Source organism: Sinohyriopsis cumingii, chromosome 17 (assembly GCF_028554795.1).
Source record: "Sinohyriopsis cumingii isolate HCF-2022 chromosome 17, ASM2855479v2, whole genome shotgun sequence".
NCBI classification, from domain to species: Eukaryota; Metazoa; Mollusca; class Bivalvia; order Unionida; family Unionidae; genus Sinohyriopsis; species Sinohyriopsis cumingii.
Window position 1 is genome coordinate 45,065,391 of NC_142977.1, and position 26,483 is coordinate 45,091,873.

The 26,483-nt window shown below is 36.5% G+C and overlaps 1 protein-coding gene across 1 annotated transcript in view; it reads left to right on the forward strand.

Moving 5' to 3' along the window:
* LOC149778533 (E3 ubiquitin-protein ligase COP1-like) overlaps positions 1-26,483 on the forward strand; it is a 92,984-nt gene that overhangs the window by 1,913 nt on the left and 64,588 nt on the right. Inside the window, exons 2-6 of the mRNA XM_089939414.1 lie at positions 9,091-9,150; positions 16,767-16,864; positions 18,396-18,466; positions 21,577-21,690; positions 22,510-22,578. Coding sequence (XP_089795540.1) covers positions 9,091-9,150; positions 16,767-16,864; positions 18,396-18,466; positions 21,577-21,690; positions 22,510-22,578 — 412 coding nt within the window. The remainder of the gene's footprint in view (positions 1-9,090; positions 9,151-16,766; positions 16,865-18,395; positions 18,467-21,576; positions 21,691-22,509; positions 22,579-26,483) is intronic.

Here is a 26,483-nt window from a genome sequence, read left to right on the forward strand (position 1 = left end):
TTTGACAATAGTAATAATATAATACTGTAAATAACATTTTCATGATCAGATGGATTCATTATTCTGAGCAAATTCAACTAATCTATTGATACCGCATTATTAAATTCCCTAGTATTAACCCTTTACCTCATAGAGCATAGTTACAAAGTACAGCGCGCTATAAATAGAACACCTGTTACCTATCCGACTCCATACGCATAAGCCTGCCTGTTAACTGTTAAGCAGTGTAGTGTATGTTACGTTTAACAGCAATTTTAACCATTTTACATTTTTGGTACACATCTATTATGTGTAGAAAAAATTAAGAGTAAAGTCCAATTTTGTTTGGCTGTGTAATTATTTTTCACGGAAGAATTTTTTATATGCTTAACAATCTTGATAGAACTTGTTCACTGTCAAGTCGGTGAGAGACCGCGTGACCAACCATAGCTGCCATTTCTCATACTCAAAATTTACAAGTTTTTTGTCCGCGTCTACATCACTAAGTCATCTGATTTTAATAATTTATAAAAACTAATTGCTGCCTACATCAATATCAGAGCCTTCACCTAAATTATTGAAGCTTTCATAGTTGTGATTCTAATTGTGAAAACTTCGTAAGTACTGAATAAAATCCGCAACCTCCATTTTGGAGAGTGTAGATTACGAACCAGTTACTTTAAATAGCAGATATCGACCAGAGCATAAACAGTGACCATGTGATCTGACGTAATTGTCATTAGCAGAAATGAATGTAGTATTTAATAAGGGGTTTTCCCTGAAGGTAGCGCTACGAAAACCAGCTTAAAATGGCTGATGTTTACAGCAGACGTCAAAAGGCGCTTCAATGCGAATGAAGTAGAGACGTCCAAAGGCGCTTGCATGAGGTAAAGAGTTAAAAGATAACAGATTCTGTGCCCTGTTAAGTATGATTATTAATATTTGACCCTAATGCATATTTACTGCAGGGTAGAAACTGGTAGAATGGGCTACTTCCGTCTGGTGGATTCTAATAGAAAGGGTATGTGACCGTAATGGTGAAAATAAAGTTTAATTCGCTGGATTGGATTCATGCGATGGCTGTCCTAGAGTTATGCGTTGGTACGTCACTGTCTTTTGAATGTATATGTGTAGTGTTTCAGTCTTCTTGCGATTCTAAAGCGATAAAAGACGCATGAGAAAAGTCTAATCGAGCGGAGGGTTGTGGTCACACTTGAACTCCTTGTGTTCATTTATATTACCAATAAGGTGAATTCAGGTTGTCAGAACTTTTGCCGTACTTTATTGATAAAACATCAGACTTCTGTGGTTTGTGAAAAGTAACCAAAATTACTTACACCTTCCAGTTAATAAGCTCACTCACATAACAATCACTTTTATGTTCCAGATTTTGTAAACAGATAATGACATTGAAATTGAAAAAGTTGTATATCCAGTATTTTGTACAGGACTTTAACAATTTGCTATTAAAATAAATTATAAACATTTTGCAGCAACGCGATTTACCACGGTCTGTAGACCTACCAGTTCTCTGCATTTGTTTCTGACGTTACTGGTGTCTTAGAAAAACTGTCAAAGCCACGATTTGCACTGGAGCATCAGTTTTATTGATCAGGTGAATTATGTGGCCTTTAACTTTTAAATAAGAAATTTATTCTGACTGACCTATTTATGTGGATGGTAAGGATAATTCCTCTTATTTTTCGAGCCATGGCATTAATTTCCTGAGAAGACACACTTTTTTAGTATTTATACCTATCAAAACACTTGTGTATCCAGTGGCTATTGACCTCAGATTTTAATTGCTAATGTATGCATGGAAAGCAGCATAACCCAGAGCAAGAACAACACTTCTTATCCTTATTTCACCAGGAACTGACTAATGTTTGACAATGCACAGTAAAGGTTATTAAAATAAGGTGTCAAGACAGGTGTATATGTAATTATTCTTTTGATCAGATTGGTCACAAAGCTCTTACCATCAGTTAACATTTGTCTTAATTTCCTAGTCTGTGTGGATCTAACATATGCAGCATCACCTAATCCCACTAAAATAATGATCTTTGTGTTTGATAGCTGACACTACATGCCTGATACTTGCTTTATGGAAACTGCACACCCTCCCTCCCTCTGCCCCCCGCAAAATTTTAACTAACAAAAAAAGCTAGGGTACTGACAGAGATCTCAGAAATGCTTAATTACACGTATTTGGACAACAATTTTTGATCTGGGACACAGAAAATCACTGAGGCGGGAGTCCTCTGTACGCATGTAATAGGTGTGCGGCAAAATTCAACGACTTGCCAGTCCTGCTTCAGCCACCTGCTTTGTGGGAAAAGGTGTTGATCAGTTAGCTGTGCTGATATTTACAATGGCAGAATTCAGTGAGTGAAAGACCCCTTGATGTACATACATGTTGCCATTATAAGAGTACATCAAAAAGAACATGATGCAATAGCTGGGCGGCAGTTTCAAAGGCTTTGACTGGTGCCCGGGTAGGAAAATGTACTGATATTTACAGTGATTGAATTCCGAGTCAGAAAGACCCAGAGATGTACATGTGGTCATTTATAAAAGTACATCAAATAAACAACTTTAGCTTGCGTTATTGTTTTCATTTCTGAATGTATCGGAATAAGTAGTGCACGAGAATCAAGACATGTTGAGACTTAGACAAAATGCCATTCATAAATTTGGATAAGTATGTTGGGGTTAAACGGCAAACTTACGAAGATTGTAATGAGATTCAGAAGAGTGCTAAAGCTGCTAGGATCGATAGTTCGGATAGGACACTAGTTACGTGTAAGAAAGTGTGTGATGCCTAACTTAGTGTTTGGAATAAGTCCTTACTTGGATTGGCAAAATTCAGTATCACTCTGATGGACGAACAAGAGCTATTTAAGAGTTACACTGATTGGCCATACTTTTTTTTAAAATGCCCCTCGCCTTAGCCCGGTTAGTTCTAGCGTTGTAGTGAAATGTATTCATCAATAGATCAGTGGCTAGGCCTAGTTTTTATATTAATTACGTTGACAAACAAACACTTGCCCATTCACAAGCATTATGTTTTGATAGCTGATTGACCATTAACCCTTTCCGAGTAAGGTAGCAGTTATCAATTTCCTGCATGATATCATTTGATGATAAAACATACAAACATGTGTTTTAAGATCAGAATCGGTGATCTGGATATACATTAACTGCCTCTTGTACACTATTTCGTTATAAAAAATAGTTTGAAACTGTAAGTGAACCAGTAGGCCTTACGGGAAATAATGGCGGACTTTGCTAAGTCGGGGATGTACCAGTTTATTAGATTGTCTGTTTTCGTAAATCATTGGGCAAATATTTTCAGAAAAATATACAAATAATTGAAAGCAAAGACATGGTATTATTTTATTAAAGACTTAACTTTAAACTGCAAATTGTGTAGGTTAGAAACGTATAGAACAATGCTTTGTTGTGGAATTCGCAAGATGCGCTTTAAGGTCTAAGCTATTTTCTGACTTGACACGTATTTGCGAAAATGCGGGGGGGGGAAACAGCAAATCAGATACTATTTAACCATTGCCTAAAATTAGTACAAGGACGTAGACAAATAAATAAACCATAAATTTACAATCCTGTCAATGGACTATTGTAATGAAGCTATATTAAAAAGAGTGATTACATTACGAAAACCTCTCCATCTAGACATAGATGTACTAACGTTTGTGTTGATTCTGTAGGAAAGAAGGGACTGCAACTTTTGATGGTGGGACTCCTATTTTAACCAAAATGGGAGTCCTGGACTCCTAGTTTTAAAATCCTAGCGAGACCTCTGTACTGAGTACTAAGCTGTTGAATATGATGCATCCAAAAATTAAAAAGTGTGTATACCTTTACACAGATTGCAGAGAACCCTATATGTGTGTTCATGACTTATGTATGCACACACACACACACATCCACATGCACCACTGTATATAAATGGGTGCCATTTTAATATAAGCTACAATAGAAGAGTTGCTTTGAACAGTTTTATCTTCTGATAAAGCACTGTGTATTATTATGTTTTTCTAACTGAGATTTTTTTTTTAGCAGGTGATTATTACAGTTTTGAAATGTTATTCGTTATGTTAGTATCAGTGACAATTGAAATAATGCATGTAACTTGTTGAGGCTATTTCTAGTTATAATTAAGCAAGCCATTCCTCTCCTTTCTAAAAGTGTTAATAGTTTGTCTCTTTTATCTTATGACCACCCCCCACTTGGGATCAGATGCAGAATAGGTCTAATGCATCATCCCATATATCATCAGAGGCAAGATACAGAGACACTTCCTGCAGATGCAGAAGACTGCTGTGGCCACTGGTACTTGTATCTGTTAGCGAAGAAGGAAAAGTGTTGACAACACCCAGTCCTATTCTATATTTTTTTAAAATGTTTCACAAGGTGATACATTTGAGCAGTTTAAAATCTGCCCCCCACCCCACCCCTCCCCGCTTATTCTGTGCTAATTTTATTTATTCCATCAGCACCTTCAATCACTGGTTAAAGATCTCTGCATTAAAAGAAATTCCAAATTTGTTCCCAATGTACAATTTAAAGAGAGCTGCTGCCAGGATTTTATCATGAGGTTGACTTCACCCTTTGTCACCGAAAGACGGGAATATAGGAGGGGGAGGGAGTCCTTGTTCATTATTTACCTAACACTTCAATATCTGTCTCTCTTTCTTCCTGCTTCTCTTTTTTAGAGCTCTACTGAAATCAAAATCTTTAGAAGATATCACCTCTGGTTGTATAAGTATGAATCTGTTCATTATGTCAGAGCAAAATCCATTCCTTATCAGTGTATGAATATTTTTCTGTTTCCTTCTGAAGGGCATATGCATAACTACCTTTATCATCTTGAAGGTGTTGGGGAACTGATCTTTGTGGCTGTTATTTACAATTTTCCAGAGCTCACAGATATTATATTTTGGATACATCTGCTTCAAAATTGGATTTGTTGAATCGATAGTTTACAGAGTACCATGCCAAATTTCTTATCTGTTCCATAATGCTGTATTAGGATTTTTAGTCTATCAATGCCATATCCTGCTTCTGCAGACAGAGGTATTCATATAAATATCTTTACTTCTTAATTTCATTTGTTTTATCCTTGTTTATTTGGTTTATCTTAATCCTGATATGGATATATGGTTTCGTAGTATATGATTCCCAAGGCTAAAGTGATTGATAAAAAATAAAAACTGCAGTCTACTTTTAAATTTTATTTTAAATATACTCAATATTCTGCCCTTATTACATTTAATTTCGAAATACCGCTGAAAGGTAGAATGACTGTCATGCTGTTGTTGTTGGGTTTAACGCCATTTTTCAGCACAAGATAGGCTATGCATGGCGGCCAGTATTAATGGTGGAGGAAGAACCCGGAAAACCCCCAGGAAGAACTACCGACCCACAAGAAGCTACTGGCAAGCTTTCTCACATACCCACATTGGCCGAATTCTAGACTCAAACCCACACAGACAGAGGTGAGATATCAGTGATCTGTAACAACGTACGCTTTAGGACTGTCATGCTGTATTTTGGGGTTTTTTTTTTTTGTCAATCAAACATGTACAGCTGACTCATAGTTAACACAATTTTTGGCCTCAAAATCACTTAAGGGGTATCTCTATTAACAATTTCCAAGCTCCAATAATTCAATATACTTCATAACTTTAAAAATTGTTGTCGTATATCACTATCTTCAGACAGTATTTGCCAATTGAAAACATATTGAACTATGCCAGGAATCAAACATTTTGGATTTACTAGGTAGCCTGAATTTTAAACACGCATTTGTAAAACATCCTTCATGGAAGGTTCAAACTACACCATACTGCTTATTCCAGGGCAAAATTTGCCAGTCAAATTTAGTTCAACCATTCATGTCATGCTTGAAGAACCCAGATGTGTAAACAGTATCCTACCCGAAAAACAACTTTTCCACAAAATTTGCTGCTTTGCTAGTACTTCCTCTTTGTCATGCAGGGAATAAGCTACACTAATTCCTGACTGGTAGTTATTATTTAACCTGGACCAGAACAAGCAATAACCACCAATGAGATTTCAATATCACATATTTCACTGTGTGACACACCAATATTGTAGCTTTTAAATTGACCAAAGAAGACAAGATGAAATTGAACATAGAAGCTTTGCATAAAAGTGGTTATTAAATGAGCAGAGTCCTTCATTATATATGTGGAACGTGTTTGGATGGTATCCTATATGCTGAATATGCTATGAGCATGGAATGGAGGAGGTCAGATTACTGGGTTAATTTGCAGACAGTGAGCGACTATTCACCAATAGTCTTTTTCATTTTTACAACAACAAAAAATGAGTGCCTAGGACTGCAAGTGCTGTTTCAGATGAATTCTGTATTTACAGAATAACAAGGCAAACTAATATTAATTATTCATGGCGCCCGAAGGCTAAAATAATTTACATACAGTAAGTATCATTTTGCATTGATTCTCTATCTCTTGAATCGATATGCGTATCATTACAGCAGAAGTATCCATGTTTAATATATTGATCAATCGTTTCACCCCTAGTGCTAATCAGATTTAGTTTAGCAACCATTTATGTAACTAGCAATGCAGATGGCGAGTTCCAAGTAAAATTTCATCAATGCTGTAGTTTCATCTCATTTCAACACTGCACAGTGTTGGCAAATTCCAGCTTTTCACTTGGCAGTTGACTCTGACCCTACACCCCAACATAAATGTCCGAATATAACAAAATGGGGTGGCAGTGGTCAGAGGAAACTCAGACTACTTTATGCCTGCTGTTGTGTAAAATAAATACCATGGAGTTAGTGGGGGGGGGGAGCATTATAAACCACGTCACTTGGTGTTTGATGGTGAGTGAGTGTTGTCTTTTTTATTTTAGGTAACAAAAATGAGTGCCTGTGCTTGCAACAGCTTGCTCAGATGAATTCTCAATTTAATGATTATAAAGGCAGCAAGGCAATAACTAATACAATTTTTGATTGCAGAAGATTAAAATAACTTGCATGCAGTCAGTATCTTTTTGCATCGATTTTCCACCACTTGTATTTATGTGTTTTGGTACAGCAAAAGTATGGATTCATCAATATATTGATGAATTGTTTTACCCCTAGAATTTGTTGATGATAGCAAAAAAGTATGCAGAAGTGAGTGTAGAACATTCAGAAATAGAATGTTTATACAAGTCATTTAATCTTCTGTTTTTGAAGATTTTTATGTCTCATAATCAACACACATGTACTTATGAAATGCTATTTAACTTTATGATAGTATTAAAAATTTTTTTACCACAGCAGTGTTGCACATAGGAACCCAATAGCATATTACACTGTGTCCCCACCCATGGGGTCATTTTTGTCACCTTAACATTGTTGTCTGCTTTATAATATCTTTTATTTTTGACACTTACGTGATTGCATTTGTGGATATGTGACAAAGCTGCCAGTAGCTTCCCTTGGGGCAGTGGTTCTTGCTGGGGGGAGGGGGAGGGTGCTGGGGTTCTTCCATAACCATGTAAAGCTTTTCTTGCACTGAGAAATGGTGTTAAACCCCAGAACAACAACAACAGCTACAACATGATTGCAGTTGAAGATTTATCATGTGCTCAAATCACTTGTGTTTGAATATCTGAAATGAATTGCACTGGTAAATATTCTCAGTTACTTTTCTTTCTAAATCATTAAATGACATATTGTGTATCTGCATACATTTATTCTTTTTATTTATTCTTTGAACCGCAAAGTAAATAAACTCTTCTTTTGTGTAGGGGTGATTTTACCTAAACAAATACGTTACACAAACGTCCATCAAGCACTTTACAATGTAACTTGGCAGACCACAACAAACCTTGGCTGTTTTCATTAATGGATACACTACTCAGAACATCAGATATATTAATATTTTTTTTGTTTGTTTTTTTTTAAGAATCTGACACATTTTCAGCTGGAATTCCACAGACAGGAATTTAATTTAAGGTCAGGTGCAAAAAGAAGAGGTAAGCAAGTTGCGTAATTTTCCTGACTTATATTATTAGATGATTTTTAAAGAATCTTTTTTTAGAGGATATCATGAAACAAGTTCTTATCTGACTGGTGCAGCATATTACCGGGTTCATTGGTTTTAAGTTTGCCCATCCATCCATCAAACCAGCCTTGTAAGCAGGCAGTATATCTATATTTAAATATAAAAAAACTGTTGGGACAGTTCAAACAAATTCAGACATTTACGTGTAGGTATCTTGAGCGAGTTCCAAGACCTACTCAGATTATGGCAACTGTGGCTGTCTTTATTTTCAAGGTCATGTTGTGATAAGTTGTGTTATATGAAGAACATTGTGGAGAGGGGGAAACATACTTTTTTGCTTTAAGAAACCATTCTCGTTTAGTGCATAGATCTAGATAACGAACTACCTTTGGACTTGAGGATATGTAGAGTATGTTTAATGTGCCCTTCTAGAGGCAGCCTTTTTGCCTTGGGATAAGTCTGATTGTGATGTTCTAGCTGTGTAAGAGTTCTTTTACATTTAAAATCTGTGCCATTTTATTTAGAATTTGTTTTTATATTGTAAGGAATTTGTCCTTTTTTGGCATTATCATCTTTTTCACCTGTTGGGTGATATCAAAACTTAATTGGCTCTGTATCAGTTTTGGACTTCGATCACTGAATTGTGGGTTTCCCTGAACTTGTAATTGTTCTCCAAAATATATTTTCTTTTTGGCCCTGTTTTCCTTTGCCCCTTTAAAATGTTGTGTCCTCCAAATGTAGAATGTTGATAACACTGTCCCCTGTCCTTAGAATCAAAGGTGCAACACTGCTGTATTGGCAGGATTGTGTAGATTTGCTATTAAACATACATACATACATACATACATACATACATACATACATACATACATACATATTTGCATTTTTATGAAGAGAAATTGAATTACAACACATAAAAAATGTTTTTAAAGCATTTAGATTATGCAAAATATTTTAATTTAAGCATGTAGTCCAAAGTTGTCAGTGTATTGCATCGGCTTGAATATTTATATACATAATCAGTATAATTTTTTTTCTTCAGTCCCATTTGTTTTGACTGGATAGAGGAAGCTCATATGACCAAGTGCGGTCACTCGTTTTGGTAAGTACCACTACAGATCTAGAAAAATATTCAGTAACTCATCATGTATTGAGTAGAATCTAAGTCAACATTGCAGAAAATTAATCCATCCTGCATTCATCACAGACCTAGCTTAGTTGTTGTGATGGCTGTTAATGTCAGGGATGAAGTTTTATGTCCTGGCACCAACCTCACCACAACAAGTCACAGCAACATAATTATGCAGTAGTGTTTTCAACAGAGTTATAGTTGACAGTGTGAAATGTTCTATTAAGTTGCATAGAATTCTCTTTTATATTAGACATTTTCAAGCAAAGAATGTTGTAATAGTATTTGTGTTTTCCCAAAGTATATGAAATATAATGGTGTAATGATTTTAAATTATGTGGATGTGTGGTAATCATAAGAGAGAAAAGAGATATCTAGTTTTTTTTTAATGATATGATGAGAATGAAGACAGTGAAATAATCTGAGACATGATTGCATGAAGTATTTAATTAATAAAATAGAGAATCTGAAATGCTAGGATTTTAGCTCTACCAGCATGTTGTCCATCAGTTTACATTTGTCTGCACAAAACTGTTAGTTTTACTCTTCTGTAATACTGTGAAGATTGCCATGAAACTCAACATACATTCATCCCAAGTTCTAGCTGTCCGTCAATGAAAATGGTTCAGCTCTGACATCCAGTACCATAGCCACAGTGGCCTTCTTGAAAATCATGTTATTCCTACTCAGCCTCATTGCTGTTTTCACTTAGACTTCTTATGATGTTTTGTTGGTAGATCTGATATCCAAACATGACCACCTTTGCAGCCATTCTGAAAATCTTATCGCAACTCCTAGGCAGAAAATTCTATCAACATTGGGTTTTCACCAGAAGACTTCTTATGATATCTAGTGGGTATTAAATGAAAAATTGTTTCAGTCTGATATGCAGTATGGCCACCATTACACCTGTTTTGACAATCATGTTTTACTCATTCCGACTGAAAGTGATAATGACATGGCGTTTTCGACAAAAGACCTCATATTGTGTCTGGCTTGATGAAATTAAGAATGTTGCCAATTTAACGTACCATATGGGCAGGCACTATGTCTGTCTTGAAAACTTTATTTACACTGCTCCTGAAAGGATGGTTATATTGACTTGGGATTTTCACCAAAGTTGCATTGGGTGGCCCAGTGGTCTAAGGCATTCAACTTCACAGATTACTCACATCTGACCTTTGGCTGCTTCGGTTCAAGTTTCAGCTTGGCCAGTGTGGGTATGTAACAAAGCTTGACACTAGCTTCTCAACTTTCAGATGCACCTGGAATGCAGAGTTTTGTATGATTTTGGTACTTTTACTGATGGAGCTGAAGTGATCACTTTTTTCTGCCAGGAGACACAAGTTATGAATTATCCGTTGATCCGAACCGATTGCATGGTTGGTCAATTCCAGCCAACATAACTAGACTCAGGAGACTAATAGATTTTGAAGGCTACTTGTTCAGATGTACAATTCAAGTTCTGAGCGTCATCCTAAACATGCATTGTACTTTTAATGAATTTTAGTGTCATTATATAACGTAACAGGCACAGTACTCAGGGATGGTCCTGGCTTTTAAAAAGATGTCTCCAAAAAAATCGCCAACCTCAATATTTTGTCGCCAATTTTCAAAAAGTGTCGCTAAAAAAAGTAGTGTGCATTTTTCCAAGTGTTAATTTAGTCTATTAATGTAACAGGCAATGAAAATTACAAAAGATGGATTAGTTAATACTTTAATTACAAGAAGCATTAACAAAATGTTACAAAGTGTTACATGAAGATCCGTCGCGATTTTAGGGCTGCCCACTTGTTGAATGCAGTTTCAAAGTCTAATTTTTCACATCTGTACATGCTGATTCTCTTTAAATTCTCGAGAGAGATGAGGTACAGAGCTTATTTCTGATGTCAGTTTTTATGAAGTTCATCTTACTGAATCCACGTTCACAGTCTACAGTGCTGACAGGTGACACCAGTAGTCTCTCAGCAGCCCCCCCCCCACACACCTTTACGGCTAGCTTCACAAAGCTTGTAGTGAATTGCTTCCTAAATCCCAAGAATGATCACTGAATGCTGTATAAATTTTCTCGACAAGAAAAATAGGATCTCCATTCCCACGAATGAAACTTATACGAGTCAACACCTGGCAATATTGGACCGTATATATAAGCGTAAATTCACACCCAACTTAGGGATTCTTTCACTCCTGCATTTTGAGAAATAAATAATTATTATTAATTATGCAAAACTATTTTTTTTTTTTTTGCTATTTCTTGTTGTGGAGTTTAAGTCTCTGCAGCTGTAACACAGGACTGATGGCAAAAGGAAAAGATCAATGAGTAAAATGCTGCACTGGCGACAGATGTAATTGTGATTTAGATTTTTTCCATTTGCTTTGTATTTATACATGGTAGTCGGTACTTCAAAGCTTATCAGTTTTCTATGAAGGTTCAGCAAAACTATTGTATTGGTATATGTATAAAAAAAACAGAAGGATTAGCCATACAATTAATTTTATCTGTTCTAGTCGCGTCTTCAGAAATCGGTCAGTTGTAGGTATAGTGCGGTAGCATGATTGACTGTATCGCAGCATACAGTACTCAGCCCAGATGTCAGCATAAGCAGATTATGATGTAACAATGCACTGTAAAGATGGGGTTGTCAATAAGAATAAAGGATCGTTTGTGTAACAGATTGATTCCAATGCATTGCTTAGTCAAGTTTGTGGCTTCCTTTCGTTCTGCCTTTTAATTTATCCAGTCCAAATCCATGATTGTATGTACAAATCAAATAACCAAAAAGTATGTCGCCAAAAAAATCGCCAGATGGGATATTTTTGTCGCCAATAAGGAAAAAAAATCGCAATTTGCGACACTGGCGAAGCCCAGGACGATCCCTGAGTACTTTTAGTGACTTTAGCATCATTATCATAAACATGCATTGTACTTTTAATGAATTTTAGTGTCATTATATAACATAACATGCACAGTACTTTTAGTGACTTTAGCATCATTATCATAAACATGCACAGTATGCTGGTGAATTTTAGAATCATTATCATAAACATGCATTGTACTTTTAGTGAATTTTAGTATCTGCTTCAGTGCAGATGGAAAATGTGGCAGAATCCGTGTTTAGAATTTCTGTTCATGTTCCATTTTCTTGCATAATGTGATACCATTAAACTGGATACTTCCATTTTAAATCATCTGGCGATAAAAGTGAGATCATGGTATGATCCATATCCATCTTGTATAGTCTGCTCACGGTTGAAATAAATTCATGACCTTAAAAAAGAAACCAAAAAATGACACTGGACTAATTTACAAAATATTTTACAGGAAGCATTCTGGCATTTGAGCTGTTCGGATTTGTTAAGCGGATGCCAATCCATCATATAATCTGCCCACCATTATTAAGTATATAAAAACATTTGTTCAAATGATGTCAGTCTGCCATGGCCATTACTGCAAAAACTAGACAAGTATTTAAAGGACTCCTAAAAGATGTCATATCAGAATTAAATTAAACTTGACAGAAAGTTAACCAAGACAGTTAGCTTTTATGTTTATACAGATACCTGTAATACACAACCACCATAAAATATGTCCATTGTTACTAAAAACCTTTAAATCACTGTGTTAAATGTATTTTTCATAAACACTACAAATTTTTTTTATAAAAAAACAGAATTTGACCAAATTTGACAGAAAGGATCCAAGCAGAGGTCTTTCATTTGTTTTACAAGAAATGCTGATCCACTTCTGCCAAATGAGAATGTTCTCCATTATAGAATTGTAAATATTATTTTTCCTAAATTTCAGCAAATCACTCCCTTGTACACAACAAGTCTCCATTCTCAGCGTTTCTGCAAAAATGTCCTGTCACATGACAGTTTTATGTATGCTTTAAAGACCTGACAGAGACAGTTGCCAATGTATCTCCAGATTACTGCCAGCTACAGTTTGTTGCCCAAGTATTATCAGGGTATTGCCATTGTACTACCAGTTAATGTCTTAGTGCTAGATTGTGGTCTTACTGTTTCTGATGAACAGCTAGTGCTTTTCAAAATAAAATAAAGAAAAGTCGCTATATAGTCAGCAGTGAAAACTGAAAACAGAAAATCTTAATACTGCATATATTTAAAAAGCAACTCCACTGACATGTACTCAAGTTAGCTTGTTGTCAAATATGGTGATTAGCTGGCAAGTGACAACACACTGGTAACAAAATGACAATAATCACCAGTCTGCTGTCAGATCTAGTAATACAAGCTTAAAGGCGCTGGTAGTATACTGCCTTCACACTTGCAGTGGTAAATAATGTGATATGGTGCAGAGTATTAAAGATTGCTACATTTTCAGTTGTATGTTAACAAGATGAGTGCGATTGCCAGTTATCATTGGGTTTCAAATGAACTGCTTGTGCAGCTTTAAAACTCCTGTGCTGCCGTTTATTGTAAATTTCACCACTCTTCCAGTCAAGATAAAGTTTGGAATTATGGAAATGATTTGTTAAAAAGAGCTATCTGACATTAACCATTCTTTGAAATAATCGGTGTTGGGTGTAAACGACGTTCAGATATTTAGTTTAGAATTTAGAGGTGCCACCCCTTCATTCAATCAATGCAGTGACTTGTCTTTTTTTTTTTTTTCAAGAGTGCTTAAGAAGTAGTGATGTGATACATTTAAAAAATTCCATTAGTGATGAATCAAATAACAATTTCTGCACATGGTGCAGAAATTAGAGGGAATTAAGTGAGGCGGTCCTGTTTTTTTTTTTGTTTTTAAAGCAGATCTGAGAGGAAAAGTAGCACATTCGATAAAAATAAGACTACGGTGAATATTGGTGATCAGCTGGTATGTGGGAATACTTTGAAAGGTGAACATGGACTGAAGACACCTGGACATAGCATAGTGTTGGTTTATTATGTTTACATTGGTCATATCAAATCTTGTGTTCCAGCTTTGGACTGAAATTGGTTGACCCACATCACTGATCAACATTGGATTAATTCATACACATTTGAAAATTTTTAGGGTTTCTCAGTTTGATGGAGAAATGACATGACTCATAATGTGATGAAACGTCAGTACTGTATAACCCGGGTTTTAGGAGATCCCAACGATGTTTAGTGCCAATATCTTTCAAGATTTAGTAGTGTTCAGATGATTTGGCATATACAACACTTTGTACCTAATGGCGGCATTGGGGCTTTAAAATGTTGGAAATTGTAGGAGTTTTATTGTATTTTTTGTAATTCAGAAGTTTATTAGAGATATGGTTCATTATCTGTAATAAATCCCTTTTATTTGCACTTAGTGTCTCTGTTTAAGGTTGTGTTGAGGAAATTTTGGATAGCTGCAAACATCGCTAACAACTGTTTATTTTTACTGCTTTGATATTTAATGCAGAGAACTTTTTCTCTACCTAAAATGTTTCAGATTTGGGTATTTAAGACTGAGTTGCCAAATACATATGACGATTTGTAAACACAAACTGATATTTAACAAGTTTTCAACAGATTAAATATATTGCAGTGACCTAACTTTTAATGCTTCATAGTTGGAGAGATTTTTTTTAGTTATTGCTTCTTATACAGACATCTAGATATTTGGTGAGTTTGCACACTGATCTTTTATGCTGACAGTTCAAATAAAAATGCATCAAGAAATGTGCAATGCATTGAACCGCTCCAGTGGCCTAGTGGTTAGAGCATCTGCCTCGGATGCAGGAGGTCATGGGTTCGATCCCTGGCTAAGTCATACCAAAGACTTATACAAATGGTATTAACAGCTGCCTCGCTTGGCGCTCAGCATTAAGAGGTTAGTGTTAGGACTGGTTGGCCTGGTGCCATGATAATGTGACTGGGTGGGGCATCATGCTACATGTCTGCGGCATGATACCCCAGTGCTAGACGTCACTATAAACTGTCACACTGCAGACATTGTAGCGATATGACTGAAAAATTGTTAAAGCTACATTAAATCTAAATCATACACACAAACATTGCATTGAAATTACCAAAACAAAAAAATTAAGCACAGTCGATGTTGTATGAAGGCATGTTCGATAAATATATGTGCTTACAGTTTAAATTGAAATGTTTTGCATGCACATTTTGAAACGATAGTACTTCATCACTGTGAGAATATTCAGGCATATGATCAAAGATACCCTCTACTAGTCATCGACGCAGTTCGACATATTTGAAAGGACGATTCACATCTTGACTCAGTTCATAACATAAGTTGTTTGTTAAGTAACCCATACATTTTAAAAAATGCAATTCCAGATCTGGATATAAAATACTTAGTTTGTTACATTTAAGGGGTGCATTTATGAAGAGTAGTACAGTTCACCCAGATCAAGAAGTAGATCGATGTGACCCATCTTTTCTTGCTCCATTGACCTTGTTTTTGATCATGTAATGGGTGAGCTTGCATGATTTTGACAAAGATACAGGAGAATAACTTAAAGGAGATAGGAGTATCAAAGTAACACAGTGAAAATATCAGAATCTTAATACCAGTTCTTGTGTGAGCAGGGCTCAGGAATTCAGCTCTCCCACTGACTCATATTTACAAGATTTGACAGAGAAAGGCAAATAACTATCACAAGTTTCTTCTATTTGGGGCAAAAAGTGGTATTTTAAGCAGATTCAGCATCATATACATGTAAAGTATAGGATTTACAGGTTCCAAATCACTACCTATACTGAACAAGTAGCTAACTGAACATTATTCAAACCAGAAGAAATATGCAAGTACAGAACTTGTACTGAACTATTCGTTACAGACACTTATATACATGTAAACATGTGAGAACTAATACTAGGGCAAGCTGCTACTGATGTTTTTCTATTAACTATTTGATTATCTTCTTCCTGTTTGTATGGTGTACTTTAGATTTATTGTTTGACCTATATTCAGCCTAGGATAATATACCATTGTTTTTTATTTGTGCTTTGTTAATTAATTATAAAGATCCTGAAAGGCTTCCTGAAGTAACTTACTTTAAATTTTTGGTCACTTATACATCTTTTCTAATGGCCTGACAACTATTGACAGTTAATTTTAGGGATTTGGTGGGGCCCCAAAAAGTGGATCACAATTAGTTTTGATGTTAAATGGATCCAGTCTCTTAAAAAGGTTATTTCAGATATGTGCAATTTTCCCAACTCAAGGCATTTACTCAAGAAATTTTTATTCTCAGTATTATTGTTTGTCTCCAATGTTTTGGCTCAGGTCAAATTCCAGTCACCATAGGTAAAAATTCCTTGGATGCATCTGACTTTAATTACCATCATCCATAAATTCATTACATATCATATTGTCCTATTTAAGCAAGTACTGCAGAGTTCAAGAAATTTCAGAAAGGGATTGTGACCCAGATGGCTACCAGGAATATATAACCTGGTACAGTAGTTCAGTTTAAATTCACTGTCCTAGAAAAGATAGGTGTACACTGTATGTCAAAAGAAATCTGGAAGCTTTTAGAGCTCCCTTTTGCAGTTTTATTAAGTTGTTTCCCCCTACCAACCCCAGGGTTTATATACCTGTAGGAACATTGTGCTGAAATTTGTTGAATATGCTTGTTTCTTTTCAGCTACAAATGCATAAAACAAAGTCTTGAGTCGAACAACAGATGTCCTAAATGCAACTTTGTGGTGGAGAACCCAGACTACATATTTCCGAATTTTATGTGTAAGTGTATTTCTAAAGCTTTGCAACAAAATATGAAAAGCTTTCATGTATCGGGGCCCTGAGTGGCCGAGTGGTCTAAAGCACTCTCTGTCACAGATCACTGCCATGTGACCTCTGTCTGTGTGGATTTGAGTCTCGGGCTCGGCCAGTGTGGATATGTGATAAAGCTTGTTGGTAGCTTCTCGTGGGTCGGTGGTTCTTTCTGGGGTTTTCCCGGGTTATTCCTTCACCATTAATACTGGCCGCCATGTATAGCCTATCTTGTGCTGAAAAATGGCATTAAACCCTATAACAACAACATTCATGTATATATAGTGTTACTTTTGTCCATCTGCTTGTCTGAATTTCCATTTGTACATAATAATAGTATTGTGAATTTAGTACAGTGCTTATTCTTTAGAAGCTCTAAGCATTTTACAATATTAGATAATACATAAAAGCATATACATTGACAACATTTTTAAAAAAATGAGCACCATGAAATTACAAAGCAAAATCAGGGCTTGAAAATGGGATGATGGGTGACAGGTCCAGGACCAGTCACCCTCTGAGGGAAGCAGGTTCAACAAGCATATAAACAGGTCTGAGCTGTTGTGAGGAACATAAATTCAATACAAAAGCAGTTACATGTATGAGCTTTGATAAATGAAAAAGTTGTTATTTTTAAGTAATGCAGTTTCCTTTCTTTACTGATCTGAATAAAATGTCCAGTATTCTTAAATGGTCATTATTTTCTCTGTCACAGGATTCAAGATTAATATAACTGAATTCAAATCAACCTTTAATTTTCTTGTACCATGGTATAGTTCATTGGATGTGTCAGCTAAATTACAAAACTTTACAAAAATATACGTATACATAACAGTCCATACATTAGGTCATCCTGGATTTTTGCCTTAACTACAGTATTAAGCACACTCCAAAAAGAAGTGTCGAACCTAAATATCCACTTTTTTGTTATTTTGGCCAGTATTTCCTCAGAGGAGGTCCTGATGAAACAGCGCTTTCATTTTCTATGTCTTTTGACCTTGACCTTCCTTTTTTGTAGGGCTAGCTCTTTATTCTACGCCAGGAATAAAGTCACCTGTCGGGAATCATTTGCATTTCACATTAAATGTATGACATTCTTGTAGCAAATTCTGTATTATTTAGTGGGCTAAGGTAGACTTTGCAATCATTCATAATTTCTATTCACCTTGTCACCATGCTTGAGAAGGTAATAAACATTCAGGTTAGGACTGCAATCATTTACCTTGTTGGATACTTGAATTTTAAACACAAAAAATATGCTGGTAGGACAATTTAATTACAATTTGTAAAATAATTTTTCCACTTTTTCTTATCTCTGTTAAAGTATTAATTTTTGAATCACCTGTTACAATTTTGATGATAGCTGGTGGAATCCTTGTAGTAGGTACTCTGCTCTGAACTCTATTTTGAATACTGATGTCACTTTTTGGAGAGAGGAAAAACCCAGAAATTAATGAATACAGTCACTTCTAGATCTTTTACGTTTTGACATATTTTTCAGTAAATGAATTGATTCTGAAGCAGAGGAGCAAACAAGAGGAAAAAAGAATAAGACTTGATCAACAAGTTCAGGTAAGATGTCCATACATTTTTTTTTTTTTTTGGAAGGGGGTTGGTGAAATTTGATACTCTTGAGCTGCATCCATTTTATGAAATGCAGAATTTTAATTGCAAACTTTTCATCTTATCTTATATATGTATATATGCAGAAAATTTAAGAGGATATAAAGCTTTTTAAACATTAATCCTTTGTTCTCTACGGGTCAGAGACCAAAAAAGCTTATGGGATGCTCTATTTTCTATTGTCCATCAGGCCATTAGCACCATTTTGTTATTGCTGCTTCATGTAAACTACTTGGTGGATTACCATAAATACACATGTTCATAACATGATATAGTCGGTCCAGAATAATGTCCAGTATTGTCGCCACAGTGGAGATTTTTAAATTCATGTTATTGCTACTCCAGAATGGATAGTTGATACTTTTGTATCAACATTCGGTTTTAACTTCTTTTGATGTTGAGTTGGTCCTAAATGAAAATGGTGCTGCTCAGACATCAGTTAGGCCACCACAGTGGTCATCTTGAAAATCTTGTTATCACTCTTCCTGAATTAATGGTCATATCAGCATAAGATTTGTGATATCTGACTGGTTATTGATGATAATGGTGGCAGTCAGACATCCAGCATTGGTTAGTGTGGTTATGTCCACCACAGCAGTTAATTTAATAACCTTATTATTGCTGACGAATATCATTATCAGAGATGGTTTCAGCACTCAGCAGTTTAGATGAAGAAATGACCATATTGAAAATCTGTTTTGCCAGTAGAATATTAGTCCCTATGAGGGACTGTATTTTTATTTTTTTTGCTTGCATAGAATATTGGTCCCTATGAGTGACTGTATTTTTATTTTTTTGCTTGCATTCATTCTTCTTATCTCATGAATCACCCATTTTCGGCAGAAGCAACATAGCAATGGCAGAAGCAACATCAATGTTAGATTTAGATTCTCTTTTTCAGTTTGTTCTTTTGTCTGTTTTTCTTCTTCCTGTTGCAGATACAGTATTGGGGGTGTACATGATTTGTAGGGGCACAGATGAGAATGCATTTTGTAGAGCTCTTGTGGCATGTTATTTAGATGTTGGTGTTATTCATTAGCAAACTTTGCAGGCTTGGAGATATAGAATATGCCCAGTGTGCTCACCTGCATGACATAAGCAGATGGAGGCAGGAACCATGATGAATCAGTCATTAGCAAGCTGTAGTCATGACTGAAGAGTGGGTTAAAATCCTACCTCCTGATCAGTCTGGATCAGCTACTGTAAGGTGTCGTTGGGAAAGGGACTTAACTCCAGTTGCATCTGCATTGAAATCATTTGTGTTACTGTGTAACATTGTAACTGACCAAACCAACCTTTGGCAGTTTCAGACCTTCAGAATGTTTGGAAAATTTAATTGCTCAAGAGTTCCAGTTTTATTTGCTCATTCAGTTTTCAAACCTGCAGTCCGATACAATTTTAATATAATGCTGACTGAAATGACCCTATTATGGCCTTAGAAAACAATGGGAAAAAGAATAAAAATATGATCTGAATCTTGAGATGTTGGGGTTTAGTCTGGATCTGGATTTTCATATTTAATTCGACTCATTGAAATTGGGCAGGGAACCAGACTGACTTGACAGGAGGTACATCAGATGCTTGAATCTTTGTTGCTCATGCAAAATAACCATGTGATCAAGCATTTTGATTTTATCTTGTTGCATTGTCTAGAAATGTTATCTGATGATTGCAGACTTGTTGAAGGTATAGGGGATGATCAGCCAAAAGTTTAAACATTCATCATGGCTGTATATAAAAAATCAAATGTTCCTAATACTTTGTCATCCTAGAATGGCAGCAATTGCATATAATGAATGTTGATCGATTTGAGTATTTTTTAATGCTGTAGAAATGATTCTTACTGCCATATGATAAAACAACTGAAGGATGAAATGTATTTGGCGACAAAATGTTTGCTTTCACTGCACCAGACCACAATTTTAGACTTTTCAGACACTTGTTTTCTAAATTGATAATTGGCATACATGATATTGCATTACATCTTAGTGAAAATTTGTCAAACTTACAGAAACATATTGACTACTGTGTTGTTGAGGTCTTTTTGGGGTGCAGGTCTGAAATGTTTACTTCTCACACAGAGGCATTTTAAGAAATGTAAACATAAATCCCATCTGAATGCATCACAGGCATAAACACATCACAAAAATTCCAGTATGTTTTGTGATGGGAATCTGTCCTATTTATTGTAAAAGATTTTTTGTATCCTGACAAGAAAGTTACCTATTTTTGAATATTTGCTTGCCAAAGGGCAAATAGATAGACCATGCAACAAAAATGTGAATTTCAAAGACATGCCAGGGCAGAAAAATTACATAGGTACCTGAACATGTTTAAAAATAATAATTTCATTTTTGAAAGAGAAATATTACTGAACGTCAACATTAGTATAAAAATGTAGGAAGGAAATTGAATTATGGGTAGAAATGTTTGCAGTAAAGACTTTGATGTGTAGTTGTTTATATTTAGTTAATCACAAGTTTAAACATACTTGGTTCTGAATATGCCACATGGAGAGAAAATATTTGACAATAGAATACAGTATATACTTGCTACAAGATTGGTCAAAAGGCAAACAACATAGACCCTTATCTGCCATTACATAATATCCTAGCAGATCAGGGCCAATGGTTACTCCTAACAAACTGTATAGACATTGATCTGCTGGCACATTATGAGATTGCAGATCTGGATCTGTAATTTGCAGTTGGATCCAACTTAGAAGCAAGTATATCTGATACATATGTTTTTGTTATGACATGCTTTTTTTTGTTTAGACTTTTAATCTTTTATTTAATATCTAGCAAAAAACTGCAAAGAACAACCCAGTGATGGCACTGAAATTACACACATGGGAAATTCATTGTGGTTTAATATTATTGATTGAAAACCCTAGTCAGCGAGAGCAAAAATTTTACCTCATAGAATAGGATGAAAGATATGAAAACTTGCAAAATCTCAAATTAAGTACTTTTGTTTCACCAAATCAGAGATTTACAAAAATTTTAAAATGAAGAGTGTTGCATAGATTTTTTGCATCTCTTGATGTGATGTTTCAGAATGTTCCAGGGTCACTGGACCTTTGTGAGATGATAGCAGAAGACAATCTGGACCTGCATAATGTGAATGTTCTGTTGGAGGTTCTTTACAACAAGAAGCAACAGTTAGAAGCTGTAAGTCAGCCAGTTGGGAAATTGTCATGATTGGGAAAACATCGTGGCAGAGATATTATCACAAACTAAGTGCCATTTTATTGAATTTATAAAGATTTTAATTCAAGACAAATTAATAATCACCAGTTCTTACTATTTCATATTGTGGTTTTTCTTTGGTTAATTTAGTGATAGGATGTTTGAACCCTTCAGTTTTAGTCCACAAAATGTAATCATGGATTTTTGTGTGACAGATGTGGCAAGAAAGTTTTCAAAATTGAGTCCATTGGACTTTTAAGATTGTTAGCTTATTTGGCCATTTATCTGTGTAATCTTATGGTATGGACCTTTTCCATCATGTCATGTCTTTCGTCATGCTGGCTGTCAACACTGGAGGTCATATTTCTGATCTAATTTTAATCAGACTTGGGATATGTGCTTATATCATCAAGATCATGGATGGTTCTGCGATATGCAGGATCAATGCATATTAATGATATGATCTTGCATCAGACTGGCTGAGCCTATTGCCAATCTGAAAGATAAATTTTGATCTGACTTGGATGAAACTTGAAATATTGGGCTTAAATTTTCTAAATTGGACAGTTTTGATTATGTGTGAGATTTGTGCATATTACTGATGCAGTCTTGCATTTGATTGGTTGTCAGTCTGGAGACCATTGTTATTGACATTTGAGTAGATGGATTCCTTATTTAGTTAATGTTTACTGAAATTCAAGAAGAAAATTTCAAGACTAGAAATACAATTTTGTTACAGGGCAATTGACTGAGGTTTAAGTCTTAAGAAATTTCACTGTATGTTCATAATGAATTTTTCAGGATGGGAAACTTGCACAGAATGTGGTTTTGAAAGAGTTCTTAGAGCAAGTTCGGCAGAAGAAGCAGGAGGTATGTACCTTGTCCAGCTTTATTTTCAAACCAATGTGTGCAGATGTCAGGACATTCGTATCACTTTTATGGAAGCGATTGTGGCAGCAATTAATTTTGATGTTTAAGTTTGTGTAAGTGTGGTACATCACAGCTTGGTGCATAGGTGAGAAACCATATTTATAATGTATTTTTTTTATTATTTTTCATTGATTTTGTGGTAGTTTTTAAGAATAAGTATGAAAAGCTTTGAGTTTGCAGCATATTTTCCACCTTGTAAGTAGCTATGGGATTGATTTTTCTGTTGAATTTTGTTTGAGGGCCTGTCAATACTGTTAAAACTTCAAAGACATGCATTTCAGCAGAGCTTTCTCCATAAGGTTTGCACATCCAGTCAACATTACAAATGGCAGTATTTGTTAGATCTTGTTAGTGACAAATTTGACAACAGTCATGTTTAAGATGGGCTTGCTTAATTTTGAAATAACCATGGTCATGTTACTGCCCAATTTGGGTGAAGTAGTTACCTTTTGTTCTTAAAATCTGAATGTCTGTGTAGGTTTGAGTCTCAGGCTCAGCCAATGTGAGTATGTGAGAAACCTTGCCAGTAGCTTCTTGTGGGTCTTTAGTTCTTTCGGGGGTTTTCACAGGTTCATCCTCCACCATTAATACTGGCCACTATGTATAGCCTATCCTATGCTGAAAAATGGCATTGAACCCACAACAACAATAGCAGTAATGTAGTGCTTACTGTTATTGCATTGCTGTATCTTTTTCTGGTTCTAGTCTCTAATCAAGGGACATCCCTCTTCCAGATAGTAATTGGAGGTCTACAAAAAAAAACAACATGATTCCAGTCTGATGCCTTAGACCACTTATCTCAGAATATCTTCCTACTTTTAATTCAGCTTAATGCATTCCAGTATAGTTTCCATCATTGGACTGGTCATTGCTGTGACTGAGTCATTGGCACAGGGCACTGTCCATCAGTCATGGGGCTGACAATTATAGAAGGTCTTACTGGTCACGGTTCACCAAGCTTTGGATGCAATAGATACTGGTCACTAGGCAATGTCCAAAGTGACATTTACAGAATTTCTAGCACCAGATGTCGATCACTATAGTATAGTGTTTGGTGCAGATCTTCCATTCTCTGTTTCAGCTAACTTAGTCCTGAACACTGGTCACAGCCAGATGCCAGGCACTGATCAGTATGTGCCATGCATTGCACATTGGTCTTTGAACTGGGTACCAACCTTTGACCACCTGTTTAAATAACAGAGGATGATGAATGAGTCAGTTCAATATCCACCCCACCCCCTTTCTCTGCTTCATTTCTGTCCCTGCGGGGATTGACCTTAGAATCTTGAGAACCAGTCTGAGGGAATGGATCAGGTCAGTATGCCCTTCTTACCCGTTTTTGATATTCCCATTCAACCCTTGCAGATCTTGAGGACCTTTGTCCTCGTTATTGAGAAAAGGGGAAGGAGAATGCCACTTAACAGCTTAGCCAGTCCTGCCAAACCCCAACAGAGAAGACAATGAGAAATTGTCTATTTTTTGTGGACACAGACAAGTTCCAAGAAGACCTTATCACTCCTGGTCCTTCTCATCAGCTAGGTTTACCTTCTTCATCCCACCCACTGGCACTCCACATATCGAAAGTCTGACTCCACTTCAACTCCATGGTGGCCTTCATCTGTTGAAGGAGGAATTGTTGTCTTTTCTGGGCTTCCAGAGACTGTAAGAGGCTGTAGCCATGACATCAAGACAAGTACTCTTAATATCTATGGCACTCAGCAGAGCTCCTTCACCTAAGGAGGATGCAACCTTCTAGATGTACCACTAAAGCCTTTTATGTGCCACATCTTTGGATGGAAAGATGATATTCAAAGGATTAATCCCCAAGTGACCTCTCAAGATTTAAGGGATCAGCAATAGGCCACGCTAGACTAGTGACAAAACATCCCAGTCACAAAAGGTCCACAGTTCCTTCTAATGAGTTTAAAGAGGAGAGCAATCAAAATTTGGAATGCCTTTCAGGTTGAAACCCCTTTCCATCCATCATCTTCATGTCGAGGTGGCAAGAGGAGCCAGGGGAGGAAGTCTGCAGACCCTTCCCTCTTTCCAGTTTCAAGTATGTGCCAGATCAAGCTTTTTTCAGAGTAGGTCATTTTCCACAACAAGGGAAGGTTACAGGCTTTGTTTTTCAGGACCCTCCACCTCTTTCACAGACCACCATTCCATTCCACCAGTCTCAACTGGTATTTATGTAACAGAGGTGTACTCCCTTCTAAGGAAGGGCACAGTAGATAGGGTAAAAAGGACAAGGTGTCTGGAATTTTATGACCCAGTTTTCTCAGCTTCAAAGAGAGGAAGAAAGTTTTGACTCCTCATCAGTCTTTACACAGATTCCTTGTGGAAGACAGGTTCAAGATGGGGACAAGTGCCTCAGTTGAGAATGTCATCAGCCCCAATCATTGGGCAGTCTCTGTAGATCTCCAGGATTCTCATCTTCTCAACCCACAGGAAATTAATGCAGTTTTGTCTGGGGCAGGAGATGTTTCAATTAAAGGATCTGTCCCTCATTTATGAGACTGTGACCTGACTAGGCCTAATCCCTAATCATGGGCAGTTGGATCTTATCCCTTATTAGAATTGTCTCTACAAGGAGATGAATTTTTCTAGATTGCCAAAGAAAAGTTTGTGTTCTTCCAATAGGATCTCACAGATGCTTCCTTCTTAGCAAGACTGGATGAGAAAACATTGTCAGCTTGCCTCAGTGTCTCGCTTCTATTGACTCTAAACAAGGCTGTGGACTTAGTTCCCCTCGGAAGCCTTCATATGCATCCCCACCAGTTCTTGGTTCTAGTGAACTAGAGACCTCACAGGGACTCTTTACATGAGATTCCCTTAGGGCTTAAGTTTCCTCTTTAACCGTGTTGGTGGAAGTTATAGGACAGGTTTTTTTACTAACTTTGTTATCGACGCTTCAGAATCTCCTTCCTTTACATACACCTCAGAGTTGGGCGTGGGGGGGGTGGCCTCAACTAGAGCGCATGGTAGTAGTTTTGCAGGGCTGGTGGTCTTGGGAACAAGCTTCCTCCACAGCAGCAATCTAGAAATGCATTTCTTGCAGTTCAAGGGTGTATCAAACACACGGTTGCTACAGGTAATACATCAGTTGTAATATGCCTCAGATGCTGATGGTGTACTAATACTCATTCCCACTGCTTTGATGTTTGGAATCTTCTCTCTTAATCAGCTTCAGAGGAGATTACACTCAGAGTCGGTCACATTCTGGGTAAGAGGAATGTTCTGGGATACAGCTCGTTCAGACAGGCTGAGCAGTACTCATGGAATGGTCTCTACACCAGTTGTTTGCAGAAATATATTTCTTCTGTGCAGAAGACTAATGCTAGACTTGATAGCAACAAAACTGAACAGTGAGCTTCCTCTTTGTGTCGCTCCAGTGCCAGACAAGAGGGTATGTGCAGTGGATACCTTGAGTCTAAAGTGGGATTGCACATTCCCACCTTTCAGAATAATACCTCAGGTTCTTCACAGAATCAGGACTTCCAAGACTTGGCTCATCCTGATAGCTCTCTTGTGGCTCCTGAGATGGTTTAGCAGACTCCACAACCTGTTGGACAATGATCTCAGGGAGTTGCTGATGAGGAAGGATCTGCTCTTGAAGCACGGAGTGTCCTTTGTGCATAGCATTCCTCAAATTCCCCTTCACATGCTCATTTCAAACAATCTATTCACCAGGACCACTTTCCGAGCAAAGCTACTAAATGCTTTACTCAGGATAGAAGTCACTCAACCTTGAACGTTTATGACACCAAGTCGATAATTTTCTGTAATTTGTGCAGTTGGAAATGAGTTTATCCCATCTGTCCCCCTTTAACTGCAAATTGCAGATT